We start from the raw sequence: 21,356 nt of genomic DNA on the forward strand, positions 1-21,356 counted from the left end.
CTTACAGCAAAAATATGAAAATTAAAACAATGTTTCATCTATCAGTACATCCAAAAGTTTAAAAAGACACTGTGGGGAAACTGATACTATTAAATACTATAGATAAAATATGTACTATAGATAAAAACACAGAATGGTACCTCTCTCAAGAGCAATCTGACAACACACACAAAAATTTTTAACATATTTTTAAAGGCTATAATTCTATTCCTAAGAATTTATCTTAAAAAAAAAAAAGCACTGTAGATGGATGCTTATAATTACGGAAAAAATTTAACATACATCCAAAAGAAACAAGTAAATAAGCTGATGCATCAATACAATAAAATACAACCATTAAAAAGGATTAGGTAAGGTGTGGAAGGATATTTGTAAAAAAAAAAATTACTAGGTAAAAGGGCAGGTTAGGTGAGTTTTTGAAGAACTGAAAGCTGCAGACATGTCAATATTTTCCAGTCTCATAAGACAAGGTGAAAATTGCCCCGCTACTGACTTCACTGGGTCTCTCTGATTAACCTAAGATCACTCACCCTTGATCAGTTACAGCTACCCTGAATAACAATTCAACAATCAGTTTATTGTTTGTTATTTATGCCACTAGAAGTTATTTAACTAAATGAAATTCAAAGATCTTTAAAAAAAAAAAGGGTGGGGGGAGTTAGCCTCGAACTTACCCTGTGCTTAGCTGCTCAGTTCAGTTCAGTCACTCGGTTGTGTCCAACTCTTTGTGACCCCATGAACTACAACCTATCAGACTTTTCTGTCCATGGGATTCTCCAGGCAAGAATACTGGAGTAGGTTGCCATTTCCTTCTCCAGGGGAACTTCCCAACCCAGGGATCAAACCCAGGTCTCCCGCATGGCAGGCGGATTCTTTACCATCTGAGATATCAGAGAAGCCCTGAAATTACCCAGAGGTTGTACTTAACAAATAAAAAGGTTTATTTACCTGGGTAAACCTAAAATATGATGACATGTTTACAAGAAAAAAAAAAAAGCAGGATGTACACCGACTTTTTGAATTATGTACACACATATAAGTAGGGAAGGAAACGGCAAACCACTCCTATATTCTTAAGTGGCAAATCCCTCGGACAGAGGACCCTGGCGGGCTACAGTCCCCAGGACTGCAAAAGAATTGGATTCAACTTAGCAACTAAACAGCAGCCACACATACACGAGGGGGGCTGGCACACCTGAGGTATGCGAGTGGAGGCGCGCACACATGAGAACATTCCAGGGAAGGGCTCAGGCGCTGACCCAGCACCACCTGGGTCTTACAGCAGGACAGCACTATTCAGACGTGATTCCGGTACCAAGAACTGGCGATGGTGCTGACACTACACTCTAATTCTCTGAAGTCACACCATGATTTCTTCCAGTAACCCTCATAAAATTGTTAATTTGTCTTCTCAGGCTTTAGTGATGTTTACTATGTCTCTCGTGACACCAGAGGATTTTCACCAATTCTTTTCTAGGTAACAGTGATTGACATATGAATTAATATATACTACAGTCTGCTAAAACAGCCTTCCTGGCTGACTGCACGAAGCAGCACATAGAGGGCAATGACTATGCAGTGTGAAGAAAAAATGTTTCACACACAAACACTGTAACAATGAACAGGGTGATATGGGGAAGGATTAAACATGCTATACATGATAGGGAATATCAATACCATTAAATGACTGACTTCTCATCAGAAAAAATAAGCAACTGTCATGTTTCTTCAACTGAAAGCTGGCTCAGTTACAGCTTGCTGGGGGAAGGGGAGTGATAAACAAATTCCCGGCACTTGCCAGCATATCAATTTTAAGTCACAACTCACTGGCGAAACACTCAAATATTTTAAATACATGTCCTGATTTCCTAATCTAGCCAACAGAAGAATATAAATGATGCCCCAAATGAAAATTATCTGGATGTTAACATCTGCAAGTAGCTTCAGTTTTAAAGTATAATTTCAAAGTGTTCAAGCTTTATGGATCACCAGAATCAACAATCTACATACAGCCAGCTTCAGAATATTTTTATAATCAACAACTGGAGATGCCTGAAAGCTAGGTTAACATTAGATCTGCTGATCAACTGTCCATCTCCCCAAACTGCAAGATAGAGATAAATGCACCACTGATTCTAGACCACACAATCTGGAACCGGGAACTGCATAAGAGCACTAAGGATAAACTCAAAAATAATAACTGCTAAACAGTTCATCATTCAATTTGACTGGAAGCAGAAATTAATGGTTAAGAGCATAATAATGCTCTTAATTACATCCAAAAGGTCAGAGACCTAGGTGTACCACTTAGCCTCTTTGCAGCTTTCTTAGCTGAAAGATGACGAGGATGAATGACGAAAAACACGCTTCGTGGGGTCACTGTGAAGACTAACGGGAAAATGCACGTGAAGCTTAGTAACCAGCACTGGTTTCAAAAATCACATATATATTGCTTCCTTTGCTTATAACATTTTCAACCCCACTTCCTACTCCCAGACTTGAACTGATAACTTGCAGTCACCCTTCAGGTCTCAAGTGTAAACACTGCTTCCTCAGGAAGCCCTTCCTAAATCCTCTCATTCTGATTAGGTGTCCTTATCTTATTCAGAGTATTCTGAATCTCCCGTATTTTACTCAATTAACTATAAACCGTGTTATTTAATGTATGACTTGCCCAACAGACTATAAGATTTCAGAGGACAGGGGCAGTCTGTGTCTTATTCACTACTCTTTCTCCAGTGTGGTGTGCATGGCAAGGAACAGAAGAAAACTCTATATTTACTGAATTAAATGAATGCAGAAGGACCAGTCTGATTGGTTAATTATAATCCACTTTATGTTCACAAGAATTATTACAGTTCCTGATAAGCTTACTGTCCTTATTCATTCATTCACATTCTAGAAAGAGGTTTCAAGTTTAAAATCTAAATATTACATTTTCAGACTCCCCATATATTTTAGCTCTACTGCCGAGATAGGATCGAACCTACCATGTTCTATATTCTTTGTATGTTTATTAAAATGGTATTCAGATGAAAGCCAAAGTATCTGTTGTGTCTACTGGTCTTCACCAAAAAAGATGCTTTTGAAGAATTCCACAGCTTAAAAAGAAAAACAAAATATGAAAATAAAACACAATTCGTCAATTTAGAACCCTATGGGCCAGAAAAGTTAAGAGATTTGTTCAATAGCATAAAGCCGGATAGTGCTACAAACAGAGGAAGGATCCAAGCTTCCTAGTTCTCTGTCTTTTCACTATGAAGACTTCACGGTCCACTGAGAACCACAATTCAAAATATTCTAAGCAATAATCTTGAAATGCAACAAATTCAAAGTAACTGAATTATTTTTTACAAACTTTTAAAAACTATGACTTGCCAGACCTCTACTTTATTAGAAACTTGGAAGGTAAGGTCTGGGCCTCTGCATGCTGAAAAAGTTCCACGGGCAAGTCTTATCCCAGCAAAGACTCAGTTCAGTCACTCAGTCGTGTCTGACTCTTTTCGACCCCAGGGACTGCAGCACACCAGGCTTTCCTGTCTATCACCAACTCCTGGAGCTTGCTCAAACTGCTATCCATCCAGTCAGTGATGCCATCCAACCATCTTATCCTCTCTCATCCCCTTCTCCTCCTGCCTTCAATCTTTCCCAGCATCGGGGTTCTTCACATCAGGTGATCAAAGTATTGCAAAATATTGAGAACCTCTAATTTAATCAATCAAGCATCATTTGCTAACTGTCGACTCTATCTCTAGCAGCGTGTTCCCTCTCTCAAGGCTCTTAGGAAGAGACAAGATTTACTTATAAAACTCAATTAGTGAAGAAAATAAGACTGTGTATAATGAAGTGCTAAATTAGCTAAATGAATACAAATAAAGTGCTGAGTTCAGACAAAGTAGGACAGAAGCACAGACGTAGAGACAGAATAACAAATAGACAGGCCTGTATGATAAATAAGGGTAACCAGTTTCAAACAGTGCACCAGCAGGTTCTAAGAGCCTATGAAGGGGTCTACAGGGTCACTGTGGGGAGCAAAGGGAGATGTTTTCCCTGCCCCTGCGCCTTCCTCAATCAGAAGAGCTCCACTCTTACTTTTTAACATTAAGCTTCTGTCTAAAATTCATTTTGAAAATGATTCCAATGGCCTTTTGTTTGAAAACGTTTACACACGCAAATAAAGAAAAAAAAAAAAAAAAACCAGTGGTGAAGTAACTTGTCCCAGTCACAAAGCTAGTTAGAGATGGAGAGCCCAGGTCTCCCAACCTTCCATGCTGCTTTCACTGTACCACGAACACACCACAACATTCCGAGGGAGGGGGCGCTGTGAGCCCGTGAGCAAAAGTTCTCAAGAGTATCCCAGATACAAGACTGACCAAGACAGCGGGCCTACTTTCAGGACATGTGACGGAACTGTGACGGCGAGAGGAGAGTCCACACTTCAAAATAAATAAAGCCACCTTCCCAGAATAGCTCTTCAAGACAAAGTTTTAAGGTGATTTTTTAAAAAATTAAAACCTGTTAAAAGAAACACTGTTTGTGGTGGGCCTATAAAGAGACATAGAGGGCGATGGGCATGAGTTTGAGCAAGCTCTAGGAGTTGGTGATGGACAGGGAAGCCTGGCGTGCTGCAGTCCATGCGGTTGCAAAGAGTCAGACAGGACTGAGCGACTGAACTGACTATAAAGGGTACTTTCTATTGGAATTATTGAGTCATGCTCTTTAAGGAAGTAGTAAAAGATAAGAATGTATAGGCAGGGGTAGGGGCGAGATAACAGAATGCCTTGAAATCAAGGACAAGTTTATGTTTGCTACAATGCAATAATACCTCACTATATAGCTTCTGAAAGAGTATTAGGGGAGTACCTCCTTCTTCCAAGATGCAGGTTACACATGGGAATGTACAACCTGAAGTATGGTGTCCCACAGAATCAATTTAAAAGCTCCCTCTCTACAGCAGCACAAATAATAATAACTGCTAAATTTACTCTTGTGCTCATGGAAGAAAAACTATTACAGAACTTTAAAAATGCTTCTGCTACCAATTTGTAATTCCCCACAGCATCCCTGTAACACTGGTATTATCACCATCTTATTATTGAAACCACTACAGAAGCCAGTGGCAAAGGCAAAATGAGATGCCTAGAATTTACCGTGTTGAGATGTAATACTCAGTCCACACACAGTGGCATGAACATAAACCTCACATCCTATTATTAGTATGAGTTCCCTGGTGGCTCAGATAGTAAAGAGTCTGCCTGAAATGTGGGAGACGAGGGTTCGATCCTTTGATCAGGAAGATATCCCTGGAGAAGAAAATGACAACCCACTCCAGTCTTCTTCCCTGGAAATCCCACGGACAGAGGAGCCCCAGTTCATGGGGTCACAAGGGTTGGACACGATTGGGCAAGACACACACACACACACACACACAATTTAACTCTGTAACACTTTGTTGATTTTCACAATAAACGTGTAACCCCATGAAAACCACCCAATCATGTCTCAAATAACATGTCTAAAATTGAATTCATTGCCTAGTCCCCCAAATGGCTCTCTCTTCCAACTTCCCTACTTCTGTTCACAGCACTGCTTTTGATACTCTAAGCTCAAAACCCTGGTATCCCTTTGACTCTAATTACCTGCTTTTAAACACTTTAAATTAAGAACTTTGATTATGGCTCAGTACAGAACAAAAAAATTCAATGACTCCTACTGCCAAGCAAGTGGAATCCAAACTCCTACACCATCAACGCCTGACACGCAGAGCTCTCCAGAAAAGAATCCCAGCCTGCCTTCTACCACTTTGCAGTGTGCGGCCTCAGTAACAGCCAACCTAGAAGTCCCGCCAGCCCCCAAACACACTGAGTGCTGATTAAGCACATGACCTCGGGAGAGTCATTTAAACTAAGTTTTATTTTACTCAACTGTAAAATGGGTGTAATAATTTTTGCCTGAAAGGAGCAAACAAGTTAACGAAAATAAGAGTACCACCATAAATGTTAAGGTACTATAAAAATACAGACAGAATCATTATGCTATGATTACTGGTAATTTTATCTATACCTGCTTTGCTCCACAAAGGATATAAGATAGACCACATAAAACACAAAATAACAAGAGTTTAAAGGTGGAAGCAATAAAAGAAATGCAAAACAAAAGGTAAGGACCTAACATGGATCTGGGAATGAGGCTAAGAAAAATGGATGCTATAATTGCTTATCTAAGTTTTCAGGTTGATAACGTGGTCTAAACAGTGTAGTTTGATTTGAAAAGGAAATAAAGTCAATTAGTTCAGTGTCCCAAAGACTAAAAACAAAATCATTGGTCAGAAATAAAAAAGTTCTTACTGTAGAGACCGGCAAGAATTTCTCCCAAAGGTCCTTATTCTGTGCACAGTAACTGAACATTCTCAACATCCTATGAATTATCTATTTTCATTACATCACTATTAGACTGAAAGCCTTTTGACGTACGGTAATTGTCTTATTATATAATGTTTGTATCTCCCTGGTGGCTCAGCAGTAAACAATCTGCCTGCCAATGCAGGAGACCCAGGTTCAATCCCTGGGTGGGGAGGATCTCCTGGAGAAGGAAATGGCAACCCACTCCAGTATTCTTGCCTGGGAAACCCCATGAACAGAGAAGCTTGGTGAGCTATAGTCCATGGGGTCGCAGAAGAGTCAGACACGACTTAGCAACTACACAACAATCTCCATAGCTTAATTAGTCAAAACCCACATACCCTGACTTTTATATACTGGTTTCCATGGACCCAAATCCCTCCCTTCCTATTTCAAAAGGTCCTGCACACCACCATGTTAATCCCAGAATGCTGCTTTTATCACAGAATTCCTTACTTCAAAAACCTCTAACAGCCTCCCTGCACACAGAGTAACCTTATGCTTTACATCTTGAACACAATCTCCCCTGCAGTATCTTCCCTGTCTTCCCATTCCTCTAAATTCTTTTCACCCTTTTAAATGTGGCTTAAAAATCTAACCTCCTACTAAAAGTCTTCTCTGACTAGCAGCAATGTGGTAGAGGGAGAGATGGGGCAGGGGGAGGAGAAGACTAAAAGTCTTCTTTACTCAATAGTTAAGAGACTGTGGGCAAGTCACTAAACCACCACCCTCAGTGAGAATACTGTCTCACTGGTAAAGGTTTTAAGATAGACTGTACCTAAATTACCTTCCAGCTTTAACCATTCTAGGATGTTTTGGTTCCTACAAACTTGGACAGACCTGATCTCTACTCTGATCATTATTATCTATTATATATTTTAATATGTAACTACAACCATCCCCTGCTATCCACAGGTGATTGGTTCCAGAATCTCCACAGATACCAAAACCCAGGGGTGCGCAACATTTGCATGTAACTTATGCACATCCTCATATACTTTAAATCATCTTTAGCTTACTTACAGTACCTAATACAATGTAAATGCTAAGTAAATAGTTGCCAGGATGCAACAAATTTAAGTTCTGCTTTTTGGAACTTGCTGGAATATTTTCCATTATTTTCAATCTGTAGTTGGCTGAATTAACAGATAACAAACTCACCAATATAGAGGGTTGACGGTCGACACACTGCTTTAAAATATTCCATGCTAAGTATAAACTCCACAGCAGAGTCTTATATTCCCTTGTTAGCCTCAAAGACAAGTGGCATAGGGACCAGGTAAAAAGCAGCATATATATTTTTGTAAGCTTAGAAATGTTTAAATAATTATTTTTAAAAGATTGATTAAAATATACTTGCCTACTGCAGCATTAATCAGCAAAAAAAAAAAAAAAAGCATTTTTAACACTAAGCAGACTATTTTAAAAATATACTAAAGCAAGAAAATAGTTAAGTCACTTTTCTCTAAAATATATATTCATTCTGCAGATTACAAAGCTAGTCAGTACAACTTGAGGTGACCACATGTTAAAAATAATTGAGCTGTTTAACATACACAACATAATGTTCACTTCCTAGCCATTCCTGTTTGCATCTTCTGTTGTAAACAAAGGCTCACCAGTCCAAAAAAAAAAAAGGTCTATCATAATTTTTATTATTTTACTGATTTAATGATTAACTTTACATGCTAGAGCTATGATTCCAACATAAAAACCAATAAAATTACACAGAGAATTATGAAACAGAACAAGTGACAAATTAAACTGTACTTGCAATGACTTTCAATATCACAGGCTGAGTAAAGCTACTACCAACACTCACAGTGAGCCAAGTTTTGTGCTTCACACTGTCACTCTAAAAATTAATTATTACGTATCCTCTTCTGGATGAGTATCTAGTTTCCTGTATAGTACTTAAAAAAAAAAAAAAAGAATCTGATAAACCTAGAGGTTTGCTGATTCTTCTTTTGCTGATTGCTACGTCTGTCTATAAAATCTAGACAGCACTGAAAACTTGAGTACTTGCTTAACTGGGAAAAAAAATTTAAAAACAAAAGCATTTTATCAGTCACTAAATACAAATAAGATATCTTATCAATGCTCAGTAAATTAATATCCCACAGTAAAAACTACGTGTATTATACATAAAGAACTTCCTCAAATCAGAGGTTCTGAAACTCAAGACAGTTCTCATATTCCAAATTCTAAACATACTGTACATGGATCAGTAAGTCAAGCACTGGCTCCACTCACGCTATTTTTGTTTCCATTGCTATTACTGCTAAAAGAGTTTATAAGGGCTCATTGCCAGTTTAGAGCACAGTTAGAAGTATTTCAGTACAAAATAAAATCAATTAATTCCTAAGAAGAAATATAAATCTAAGGTATCCAACTATCTATACAAAACACCAACAATGTGCAAAACTATTTGGCAAAAGAAGATGGATAAGTAATCTGTGAACCATAAGTATTACACCTTTCAATATTGATTCCACTCAAAAAGACATTTTTAAGCAACACAATCAAGATAAGAATTAAGCAAAATTCTGGTCCGAAGAGTTTCCTATAAAGAGGAAAACGAGGAAAGAACTCATTCAGGAGGGATACAGAAACTCAGATAAGGCAAATGTGTAACAATCAAATCTACACTCTCATGCCTAATATTAGATTTCCTTGAAGAAATAAGTAATAAACATGTTTGCTCAGGCATTTAACATTAAAGGAGACAACAGAAACACGGGTGACAGAAAAGGGACATGTTTTGCCTGTGATTTGCTCTGTTCTGTAAACAATAATTGTTTGAATATTCCCAAACAAAATCATTTCCACTAGGAAAACACATTCCTGCTTAAAATTAGGCTTCCTAGTAAGTCTTTACTAATTACAAAAACTGTAACTGAACCAACACTGACAGTCACATACCAGTATTTTAAAAGAAAATTAATTTTAATAGGGCTTGAAAGAAGACTAAAGCTGTCAGCTTTCAACGTTAAAAAAATAACTGATAACATTAAGGGAATCACTACTACATTATAGTCTTCCTAGTACAAAGGGACAGACGTTCATGAAAGTGAGAGACCAATTTTAAAAACACAACTTAAACATACAAACCCACACACCTAAACTCAAGATCAAGCAATACAAATTCAAGAAACTGTTTCATTCTTAATGGAAAATACTTGTGAAAGGCAACATTCAAATTTCCAGTTATGTCATTTTAGAACCACCTGCTTAAGATATACAAGGCTCCTTTAAACATCTCTGGTGACTTTATAAGAGCAATTTAACATTCTGAACCGTAAACTTATTCCAAGATCCACTGAGCACATGAATAACAGATTAACAATTACTTCAACCTATGCAGTAATGAGACACATTTTATTTCTTCTTTATATTGCTTATCAAAGCAGAGAGTAATAAATCTAAAATATGCCAGAATACTGTACCACTCAACCTGGAATAATAGTCACTGTTTCTTCCTTGACGACTGGGATTTTTGACAATGTCAAAATGAAAGGAACTGGAAATTAGTTTGGGGGTCAAGGTTAAAAATGACTTGAACAGTAATGCCTTGGAAGAACAGTCCTCTTAGAAATTAAAATATTTGGTCAGCTGTCACATAAGTTTTCAAGACCTAAGTTCAAAAGTACCATTATAATTACTAGACGGGGCAAGAAAGAAGGAAGTCACAATGGCTTTTCCGAAAACTTGTGGGAAGCCACCTGACAGATGCAAAAGGAGAGAAGCAGGCCATAAACTCATGCAGGCCTCACCCTAACCCTAACCCTAAAATACTCGATGACTCTCCTCTCACACCGACAGAGGAATCAATCACAACAACTCCACTACATTCCCAGGATATTTTAATCATCACTTTAAGATAAACTAGTTAAAAATAAGATGGAAAATGTCTGACAGGAAAATTTAATAGGTCAAAAATCATTTGTGCATTCATACCTCACAGTGAAACAATTTTAAAAATCACTAATCAATCAAAATAAAATGCACAAACTTGTCCAGACTAAATTAAGACAATCCAAAAAGAATTCTGAAATTAAAAAAAAAAAAAACTGTTTGCAAAGCACATGCTTTCCTGTTAAGTATTTTACCTTAAACACTATAATTTCAACCTAACAATATACAACCCTCATCCTCTTCAAGTTCACTCTACTCACTTTAACAGGTTCTAAGCCAAATATGATATCTCCTTTATCCTGAGCGATGCTCTGAAGAAATTATATCAAGAAATATAGCTTCTTACTAGAGTTTGGGGGATTATAAAAAACCTATCTAAAACAGGCATACTTATAGATCATTTCTATGATTATACTTATTTAAAACCACGGTCCCCAATTGAGAATTTTAGGAAATGAATTTTTACAACAGCATGGGAAGCCAACCAAAATATAAGGCCAGTTAACAATACTCACCCTTTCCTGTATCACAATAATTGTAAGAAAGAAATTTTGTTTGTAAAACGCAATGTGCATTTTATCATCTTGGATAAAATATTTGCAGCCTCGGTAGTGGTTAAATTGCAGCTATAAAGGAAATTGTCCTGAGATAAATGGTTTCCCTATGAGGAGGTTTCATTGCTACACTTCACCTCAGGACAATAAATCAAATTAACTGCACCTTGTCCTTTGTCCAATGACATCATCAGTTTGACCACATCTTCAGAATCGTGTGCAAAAACATACGCTATTTAAGGCATGAAATCATGTTACTGTTTTCTGTCCATCCAACCTCATGCTTCAGGTCTCTGAAGCAGTTATTCACCTGAACATTCTCATGAAAGCGGCAGATTCTTTTTTCCTGCTGCATTCAGGCCCTGCCTATTGGCAGTAAAAGAAAAAAAAAAAAAGTGAGAACTGGTATTTGAAATTGGCTTGTTTTTAGCCCATCAAATCCAGAATTTTATTTCCATTTAAACTGAAGACTAATGTCTCACAAAATATGTATCTTGCAACTGACCATCAAGTGCATTAACATAATTTCAAAGGTTAAACAAGTCGCTGTTCAACAACTCTTCTCCGATACTACTAGCAGGGGTTTAAAAAACACCAAGGAGAAGCCACACCATGCTTTTAAAAAACAGGTAAGAACTATACAAAATTAAAAAGACAACTCTACTAAGGGAAAGCCCCCAAATCAAAATTATTTCTTTTAAATAGCAAAAGTTAATCTGCCTTTCACAGACCAAATGTTCTAAGCCTACACAAAATATAAAATCAATTCTGACAACTTAAAGATGAGGGGTGGGTGTGCTTGGGAAGGGAATAAGTTTCAAGATCAGAGTAGACACAATGCCTCAGTTTATTCTTCCATTTTCACTCATTTAACCTTGACACAAACACTCAAAGAAAATATAACCCCATATCTGTTTTCAGGAGTGCTACAATTAAAATAAGTAAGTCTATAACAGTGGTAGCACAAAATTAATATCAGCTCCATTTTAAATTAGAATGAAGAGGCTGAAAGGGGAATACAGCATGCTGTTAATTGGAACTTCTAAAATAACTAGCTATTCTACAACTCCTAGAAAAAAACTACTGCTTTTTTTTTTTTTTAAAACAAATACCGAAGATCTTTACAAAGCCTGAAAGTGTTTAACTTGGGGGTAGAAGTCAAGGGGCAGGGGTGAACTAGCCCGAAAACAAAGTGATTTATTTTATTAAACCAAAATAGGTTTCATTCGCCTCTGAAAATAAGAAAGCATAGATTTTTTTCCTTAGGCCCAATATTATGGCAAACCATAAGAAAGTCTTTTTTAAGATAAAACAGAACACGACAGAGTTGATGCTTAGCTAGAAGCTGTTTGAAAGTTGCTAACGCCCAAGAGGGTTTCTTCTGCCCGTGGAGTAGAGGTAAGCGTACGGAAGTTATTTGGGGGGGGTAGGGGGAGTCATTTTGGTTATTAGTAAATAAATCAAGCGGCAGAGAACATGAGGCCTAGGCCACTGCTACATAGGGGCCAAGGCCTAGCTCTCTCCCTCTCCTCCCAGCCCAGTCTGGGTTTGATCTCAGAGCCCTGTGGATTGCCAAGGAAAAAAAAAAAAAGAATCATATCGAACCACAAAAGCACATGGGGCGAATGTAAAATATAAACACGGCGTTGGGCTGTGAGTGGCTGTTATTAAAGGTCTGAATTACTAAACATGAGAGGCGGGGAAAGCCAGGCGGCCATTTCAATAATATAAACCTCCCCGAATTAGACATTATTCAAATGAGAGAGGTTCAGCTAACCAGAGCATAAGAGGACCCAGCACCCAACAAGAAAACAGGGGCAGAGACCCAGGAAGGGGGATCCCCGCCCCTACCCAACTCCCAACCGGTGGGGGGTAAACCGAGAATATTATCAACTTGTCAGCCAGCCGGTTCTGGGGCCGGGCAGGAGGGCAGCGCTTCACGTCCGAGTTCCCGGGAGGCCTCCGGGCGCCGCTGGGGCCTGAGGGGGAGCGAGGCCCCCGAGGGCCCCCGGCCCCGCGGGTCTGGGTCAAGCGCAGAGGCGGGGGGCAGACAGGGTGGGGCAGGGGACCCGGAGCTCAGACCGCGCCAGGCACCTTCATTCGGCTCAACTCTCCCGAGAATCCACGGCCGCCGGGGAACAAGGGGCTTCCCCAGGACTCGCTGGGACCCCTGACCGGTGGCCCGGAGCACATGGGACGGCCTCAGAGGACCTGCTCCTTGGAGAGGAACTTTCCCCGAGGGCCGCTTTCAACCCAGTCCGCCCCCAAGGGGGCGAAGCGCGTGCCGGCGCGGACTCCCTAGTCCCTCCGCCCGGAGGCCCCCTCGCAGCGCCCAGGACCGCTCACCCCTACCCATCTACAGCGCAGGCCCGCCTCCGGTCAGGCCACCGTTCGGGGGATGAGCGGGGCGCGGCCGGGGCGCCCGGGGCCGTGACCCGCGGGCTTGGCCCCGCTCGGACCCTGGTGCGGCGGCGGGGCGCGGGCGCGGGCCGGGCGCTGTCCGCGGGCGCACCCGGGCCGCCCCCCGCGGCCAGCAGCGCGGGGGAGGGGGCGCCCCGGCCCGCGCCGGGGGCAGGACACGTGCGGCGGTCCGGCCGCCGGGGTCCACTCCGGCCCCGCCGCCTCCCCGGCATTGTGCTCGCCGCCACCTCCATCTCGCCCTCCACGCCCCCCCACCCCGCGCCCGCCCGGCCCGGGTCGCCCGCCCGCGCCCCGCCGCGCCCCGCCGGCCCAGCAGCTATGAATATGTAAAACGTCTTTATTGTCCTCTCCCTCTGCCCCGGCCCCGCGGCCCCGCCGCGGACCCGCTCGGGTTGGGGCTCGGCGGCGAGGAGGCGGAGGCGGCGGGCGGCCGGCGGCCGGCGGAGGAGGAGGGCCGGTGCCGGCGGGCGGGCGGGCGAGCCCGCGGCGGGGTGGGCTAGGGGCAGGAGGAGAGCGGCGGATAGCAGCCCCCTTTGCCCCTCGTCTTCCCCCTCCGCCTGGGCGCTCCGAGCCTCTTTCCCCCTCCGCTCGGCGCCCGGCGGGGGCTCCGTGCTCCCTGGCCCCCCATCTCCCCGCCGTTAATTATAATAATCCTGAGTACTAATAAATTATGCTAAGTCGCGGGGGGGGGGGCAGCGGGAGCCGGGGTTGAGTATGAATATGAATATGTAAAATGCTGTAATGATTACCTGCTGCTGCTGCCGCCGCGGCTGAACTCTCATCTTGACTCGCTGCTCCTCCGTCCGCCATTTTGAATATTTTAACCAAAATCGCCCGGTCGATAAACCCTCCCTCGCTCCGGCTCCCCTCCCCCCGCCCGCCCTCCAGACCTCCTCCCTGCTCTCCGCCCCCTCCAGCTCCCGCCTCTCCTCGGGCGCGCGCCAGGGGGCGCGCGAGGCTGTCCCCCTGGAAGAGGCCCACCTCCACCGGGCTCTCTGCGCACGCGCCCCCTGGCAGCTGTGGCTCCTCAGTAGCTAAAGCGCCCTCAACCTGCGAGTCACTCCTTCGCTCCATTTCTTCTCGTCTGGGCTCTGCACATGCGCGAATTTCCCCAAGCGCCTAAAAGGCGGTCTGCGCTTGCGCCATTTCCCCTTGGCTCCGTCCTGATATGTGAAGTGTAAAGTGTTGTACGGAGCGCGATTGTGGCATCTTAATATCCTCCCTTCTCTTCCCGCTTTACTCTCCTCCCGATTTTACTCTGGCTTCCCCCAGTGGCATGCTACAAGAAGGACAGGGGACACGGTGGCCGAAAGGGTGGAGATGCGTGAAGTGTCGGTGAGCGGACTGGCCCGCGCCCTCTTCGGTGCGCACTTTTTAAGGCTTTCCGCACTGTTTAAACACCGACAACAAAGGACGGGCCGCTCCCCTGCTAGGTAATTTCCGGCCCTGCGGGCAGGTAGGGACGGAAACCAGCCTCGGGGAACCGGGCTGGAGGCACCTGCTGAGCCTGGCGCGGGCCTCCCGCTTTAAGTTTGAATCCGAATTAGTCCCCGCCCTCAACCTTGCGAATGCTAGAGTCCTGACCCGGGCCAATGCGAAGCGGAGGGTCCTGTGATTCTTTTAGTTAGCCCCAGATCTTCTCTACTTGTTTCCAACACCCGGCTGGCTTCCACGTTAGCTGGGAGTTAATTATTAAGTCGCTAATTCCCGCCCCTGCCCTTTCAGGTGCCTCGATCGCCGCTCACCGGATGGAAACAAATAGCCGACCTCTGGTCTACACATAGGCATTCTTCTCTTCCTTTTGGTTAGGAACATCTTTTGAAACCTAACATAAACTGAAAACCCACGACCTAGTAAATAAAAAAAAATGTCGAAATCAGCGGTAGCTTCATCAAGAATTTTATTTTGTTGCTTCTCAAGGTAAATATGAAGAGTATGCTTTTTCCGATGTAGATATCTTTGCTTGTAACTAGTCACAATATTCTAAGATTTCTTTAGTAAGTGTAATAGATTTTCCTGAACAAGACTCAGGTCTAATTATTTTACGAATTTTTAAGCTCTACGGTTTTTCCAGTTTTTTGTTTTTTGTTTTTTTTTTCTTAAGAGAAGTCTACTATATTTCATGGTTACCAAAGAAAAGTTTTTTAAAAAAATCAGTTTTAGGTAGTCTTGAGAAGAAAAAAATGAGTGTAAGATTTATATTGAGTAGGATTACAAATTCTGGTCTTCCCAGAATGGCTCAGGTGAAGAATCCGCTGGCCAGTGCAGGAACTGAAGGAGACTGGGGCTCCATCTCTGGGTGGTGAAGATACCCGTGAGGAGGAAATGGCAACCCGCTCGGGTGTTCCTGCCATTCCTGCCGGGATAACCCGATGGACAGAGGAGCCAGTTGGGCTGCAGTCCAGGGAGTCGCAAAGAGTAGGACACGACTGAGCACGCAGGCACAATTTCTTCACTGAGGAAAAAAACTGATCTCTAGGAGATAGCCAGCCATTGTTTAATACCTAAAGTTTTAATCATTGTTCTTAGCCTGCTCATTGAATTTCTTACACTGTGCAAGTACAGTTAAAGCTATTGTCAATGTCAGCCAATGAATTCCAGGTGGTATTGATTTATTCATGGCAATTAATGCCTAGGGTGTACGCATGACTGTTTAAGCCAAATAATCGGGCTGCCCTGTAATCTAATTATTTCAGACAATGGCCAACCAACACACAGTTAAGGAAATGCAAAATTCAATCATGTTACAATTAATCTGTAAATATAGCATATTCACCAGCATTGCTATTAATAGGAAGTCTCAGAATCTTCAATCTATGTGAAACTGAAACTTGCTCATCAGTCAGACTCTTTGAGACCCGGTAGACTGTACAGTCCGTGGAATTCTCTGGGCCAGGATACTGGAGTGGGTAGCCTTTCACTTCAGGGGATCTTCCCAAACCAGGGATCGAACCCAGGTCTCCCACGTTGCAAGTGGATTGTTTATCAGCTGAGCCACAAGGGACAAAGTTAAGTACATGACTCTGCTTTAAGGGCAACAAATTTGAAGTCATCTCCACTAAGAAAAAGAAATCAAATACCCTTATTTAAATTCTTATCTTCTATTTAATCTTTGTTTTGCTCTTTGTTTTAAAAAGTAAATTAATATGACTTTCAGGAAGGAACTGAAGCCAGTGCATCTGCTATTCATTATTATTTTATTTATATAAAAGGAAATTTTTATGGAATGAACTTTTATGTAAAGAAAAATACTCTGTGAGGAAAAGAAAGCTTAAAATACTGTGTATTAATGATTCATCTTCCTCTTGATGGTAATATTTATGTTTGCAAATGTGTGCCCAGTTCAGTTCAGTCACTCAGTCATGTCCGACTCTTTGCAACCCCATAGACTGCAGCATGCCAGGCTTCCCTGTTCATCACCAATTCCTGGAGCTTACTCAAACTCATGTCCATTGAGTCGGTGATGCCATCCAGCCATCTCATCCTCGGTTGTCCCCTTCTCTTCTGGCCCTCAATCTTTCCCCAAATCAGGGTCTTTTCCAGTAAGTCAGTTCTTCACATCAGGTGGCCAAAGTACTGGAGTTTCAGCTTCAGTGTCAGTCCTTCCATTGAATATTCAGGACTGATTTCCTTTAGGATGGACTGGTTGCATCTCCTTGAAGTCCAAGGGATTCTCAAGAGTCTTCTCCAACACTGCAGTTCAAAAGCATCAATTTTTCAGCACTCAGCTTTCTTTATAATCCAACTCTCACATCCATACATGACTACTGGAAAAACCATAGCTTTCACGAGACAGACTTTTTTGTTGGCAAAGTAATATCTCTGCTTTTTAAGATGCTGTCTAGGTTGGTCATAACTTTTCTTCCAAGGAGCAAGTGTCTTAATTTCATGGCTACAGTCACCATCTTCAGTGATATTGGAGCCAAAAAAAACCAAAGTCTGTCACTGTTTGCATTATTTCCCCATCTATTTGCCATGATGCCATGATCTTAGTTTCCTGAATGTTGAGTTTTAAACCAACTTTTTTCATTCTCCTCTTTCACTTTCATCAAGAGGCTCTTTAGTTTTTCTTCACTTTCTGCCATAAGGGTGGTGTCATCTGCATATCTGAGGTTATTGATATTTCTCCCAGCAATCTTGATTCCAGCTTGTGCTTCATCCAGCCTGGCATTGTGCATGATGTACTCTGCATATAAGTTAAATAAGCAGGGTGACAGTATACAGCCTTGATGTACTCCTTTCCCGATTTGGAACTAGTCCTGATTTGTTCCATGTCCAGTTCTAACTGTTGCTTCTTATCCTGTATACAGATTTCTCAGGAGTCAAGTCAGGTAGTCTGGTATTCCCATCTCTTGAAGAATTTTCCAGTTTGTTGAGATCTACACAGTCAAAGGCTTTGGCATACTTAATAAAGCAGAAGTAGATGTTTTTTTGGAACTCTTGTGCTTTTTTGATGATCCACTGGATGTTGGCAATTTGATCTCTGATTCCTCTGCCTTTTCTAAATCCAGCTTGAACATCTGGAAGTTCACGGTTCATGTACTGATGAAGTCTGGCTTGGAGAATTTTAAGCATTACTTTGCTAGCGTGTGCTGTTGCTGCTGCTAAGTCGATTCAGTCGTGTCCGACTCTGTGCGACCCCATAGACGGCAGCCCACTAGGCTCCTCTGTCCCTGGGATTCTCCAGGCAAGAATACTGGAGTGGGTTGCCATTTCCTTCTCCAATGCATGAAAGTGAAATTGAAATTGCTCAATCGTGCCTGACTCTTCTCGACCCCATGGACTGCAGCCCATCAGGCTCCTCTGCCCATGGGATTTTCCAGGCAAGAGTACTGGAGTGGGGTGCCATTGCCTTCTCCTTGCTAGCATGTGGGATGAGTGCAATTGTGTGGTAGTTTGAACATTCTTTGGCATTGCCTTGCTTTGGGATTGGAATGAAAACTGACCTTTTCCAGTCCTGTGGCCACTGCAGAGTTTTCCAAATTTGCTAGCATATTGAGTGCCACACTTTCACGGCATCATCTTTCAGGATTTGAAATAGGTCAACATGAATTCCATCACCTCCACTGGCTTTGTTTGTAGTGATGCTTCCTAAGGCCCACTTGACTTCACATTCCAGGATGTCTGGCTCTAGGTGAGTAATCACACCATCATGGTTATCTGGGTCATGAAGATCTTTTTTGTATAGTTTTCCTGTGTATTCTTGCCACCTCTTCTTAGCATCTTCTGCTTCTGTTAGGTCCATACCATTTCTGTCCTTAATTGTGCCTATCTTTGCATGAAACGTTCCCTTGGTATCTCTAATTTTCTTAGAGATCTCTAGTCTTTCCTGTTCTATTATTTTCCTCTATTTCTTTGTATTGATTACTGAGGAAGGCTTTCTTATCTCTCCGTGCTATTCTTTGAAACTGTGCATTCACAACCTGACTGAACTCAGGCTCTACTACAAAGCCACAGTCATCAAGACAGTATGGTACTGGCACAAAGACAGAAATATAGATCAATGGAACAAAATAGAAAGCCCACAGATAAACCCACGCACCTATGGACACCTTATCTTTGACAAAGGAGGCAAGAATATACAATGGAGAAAAGACAATCTCTTTAACAAGTGGTGCTGGGAAAACTGGTCAACCACTTGCAAAAGAATGAAACTAGAACACTTTCTAACACCATACACAAAAATAAACTCAAAATGGATTAAAGATCTAAACATAAGACCAGAAACTATAAAACTCTTAGAGGAGAACATAGGCAAAACACTCTCCGACATACATCACAGCAGGATCCTCTATGACCCACCTCCCAGAATACTGGAAATAAAGGCAAAAATAAATAAATGGGATCTAATTAAAATTAAAAGCTTCTGCAGAACAAAAGAAAATATAAGCAAGGTGAAAAGACAGTCTTCAGAATGGGAGAAAATAATGGCAAATGAAGCAACTGACAAACAACTAATCTCAAAAATATACAAGCAACTCCTGCAGCTCAATTCTAGAAAAATAAACGACCCAATCAAAAAATGGGCCAAAGAACTAAATAGACATTTCTCCAAAGAAGACATACAGATGGCTAACAAACACATGAAAAGATGTTCAAGATCACTCAGTATCAGAGAAATGCAAATCAAAACCACAATGAGGTACCATTTCCCGCCAGTCAGAATGGCTGCTATCCAAAAGTCTACAAGCAATAAATGCTGGAGAGGGTGTGGAGAAAAGGGAACCCTCTTACACTGTTGGTGGGAATGCAAACTAGTACAGCCACTGTGGAGAACAGTGTGGAGATTTCTTAAAAAACTGGAAATAGAACTGCTATATGACCCAGGAATCCCACTGCTGGGCATACATACCAAGGAAACCAGAATTGAAAGAGACACGTGTACCCCAATGTTCATCGCAGCACTGTTTATAATAGCCAGGACATGGAAGAAACCTACATGCCCATCTGCAGACACATGGATAAGAAAGCTGTGGTACATATACACAATGGACTATTACTCAGCCATTAAAAAGAATACATTTGAATCAGTTCTAATGAGGTGGATGAAACTGGAGCCTATTATACAGAGTGAAGTAAGCCAGAAAGAAAAACACCAATACAGTATACTAACGCATATATATGGAATTTAGAAAGATGGTAACAACAACCCTGTATGCAAGACAGCAAAAGAGACACTGATGTATAGAACAGTCTTTTGGACTCTGTGGGAGAGGGAGGGGGGGATGATTTGGGAGAATGGCATTAAAACATGTGTAATAACATATAAGAAATGAATTGCCAGTCCAGGTTTGATGCAGGATACAGGAAGCTTGGGGCTGGTGCACTGGGATGACCCAGAGGGATGGTATGGGGAGGGAGGTGGGAGGGGGGTTTAGGGTGGGGAACACGTATACACCCATGGCGGATGCATGCTGATGTATGGCAAAACCAATACAATATTGTAAAGTAAAAAATAATAATAATAAAAAAGAAACTGTGCATTCAAATGGGTATATCTTTCCTTTTCTTCTTTGCCTTTAGCATCTCTTCTTTTCTCAGCTATTTGTAAAGCCTCCTCAAACAACCATTTTGCCTTTTTTCATTTCTTTTTCTTGGGGATGGTCTTTATCACTGCCTCCTGTACAATGTCAGGAACCTCTGTCCATAGTTCTTCAGGGACTCCGTCTATCAAGTCTAATCCCTTGAATCTATTTGTTACTTTCACTGTATAATCATAAGGGATTTTGTTTAGGTCATACCTGAATGGTCTAGTGGTTTTCCCTACTTTCTTTAAGTCTGAATTTGGCAATAAGGAGTTCATGATCTGAGTCTAAGGCCTAGTACAATAACTGAACATAGTAGATAGTCATAAATATTTGTTGAGTAAAAAATAATAAATGATACAGTTATATATGTTAGGATTATTTTAAAAATTGATAAATCATCTATTTGACAAATAGTTTTGAAATCTTCATTTTGCCATAAACTTTACTAGGTGTTAAGGATATGAAAATGTGTAAGATACTGCTTTGACCCCAGCAAACTTTGTGTATCAACGTTTTAAAATCCTTAAAACTCTGGAAGATAGAACTCTGATTATCCCAGTTTTCCAGGATGGGGAAATTGAGTCATATAGATATTATGTAACTTGCTTGTATTAGTGTTCTGCAAAGAAACAAAACCAATCGGAGATACATATATATAAATTTATGTATATGAAAGATATGTTTTATAAAGAATGAGTTTATATAATTACAGAGGCTGAAAAGTCTCCAGATCTGCAGTTTGAAGGCCCAAGAAGCACTGTCATGTTCCAGTCCAAGTACAAAGGCCTGATTCAACTTCGTATTCTTTCCATCATTATCCTAATATCCATTTCCATACTTGTTCCCAAGATTTCTGTCTGTGACAATTAGAAGACTCAAGGAGTTCTTTTGAAGTGCTGTGCACCTCCTCATAAATCAGGTAATTTCCAGTTCGTGATGGGTAGTTCAAGTCTCGTGGTAATTTGGTGGCCCTTCGGTAAGCATCCAGTCTCTATTGAGGTCCAGTGGCAGGCCAAGAGCTATTTCCCAAAAGGAGA

The 21,356-nt window shown here is 41.6% G+C and overlaps 1 protein-coding gene across 6 annotated transcripts in view; it reads right to left on the reverse strand.

The window, feature by feature from the left end:
- POU2F1 (POU class 2 homeobox 1) overlaps positions 1-14,892 on the reverse strand; it is a 213,091-nt gene extending 198,199 nt beyond the window's left edge. For 2 of the 6 annotated variants that reach the window (XR_011564792.1, XM_070782363.1), the window contains exon 1: positions 14,041-14,889. Coding sequence is in view for 2 of the 6 variants with exons in the window: in XM_070782363.1 (XP_070638464.1) it covers positions 14,041-14,365 (325 nt within the window). In the remaining 4 variants the exon portion in view is untranslated. Of the gene's footprint in view, positions 1-10,831; positions 12,862-14,040 lie in introns of those variants that run through there. The other 4 variants (XM_070782364.1, XM_070782391.1, XM_070782370.1 and 1 more) reach the window with 4 other exon arrangements.
- Between the last annotated feature and the right edge of the window lie 6,464 nt (positions 14,893-21,356).

This window comes from Bos indicus, chromosome 3, assembly GCF_029378745.1.
Source record: "Bos indicus isolate NIAB-ARS_2022 breed Sahiwal x Tharparkar chromosome 3, NIAB-ARS_B.indTharparkar_mat_pri_1.0, whole genome shotgun sequence".
Classification (NCBI taxonomy): domain Eukaryota; kingdom Metazoa; phylum Chordata; class Mammalia; order Artiodactyla; family Bovidae; genus Bos; species Bos indicus.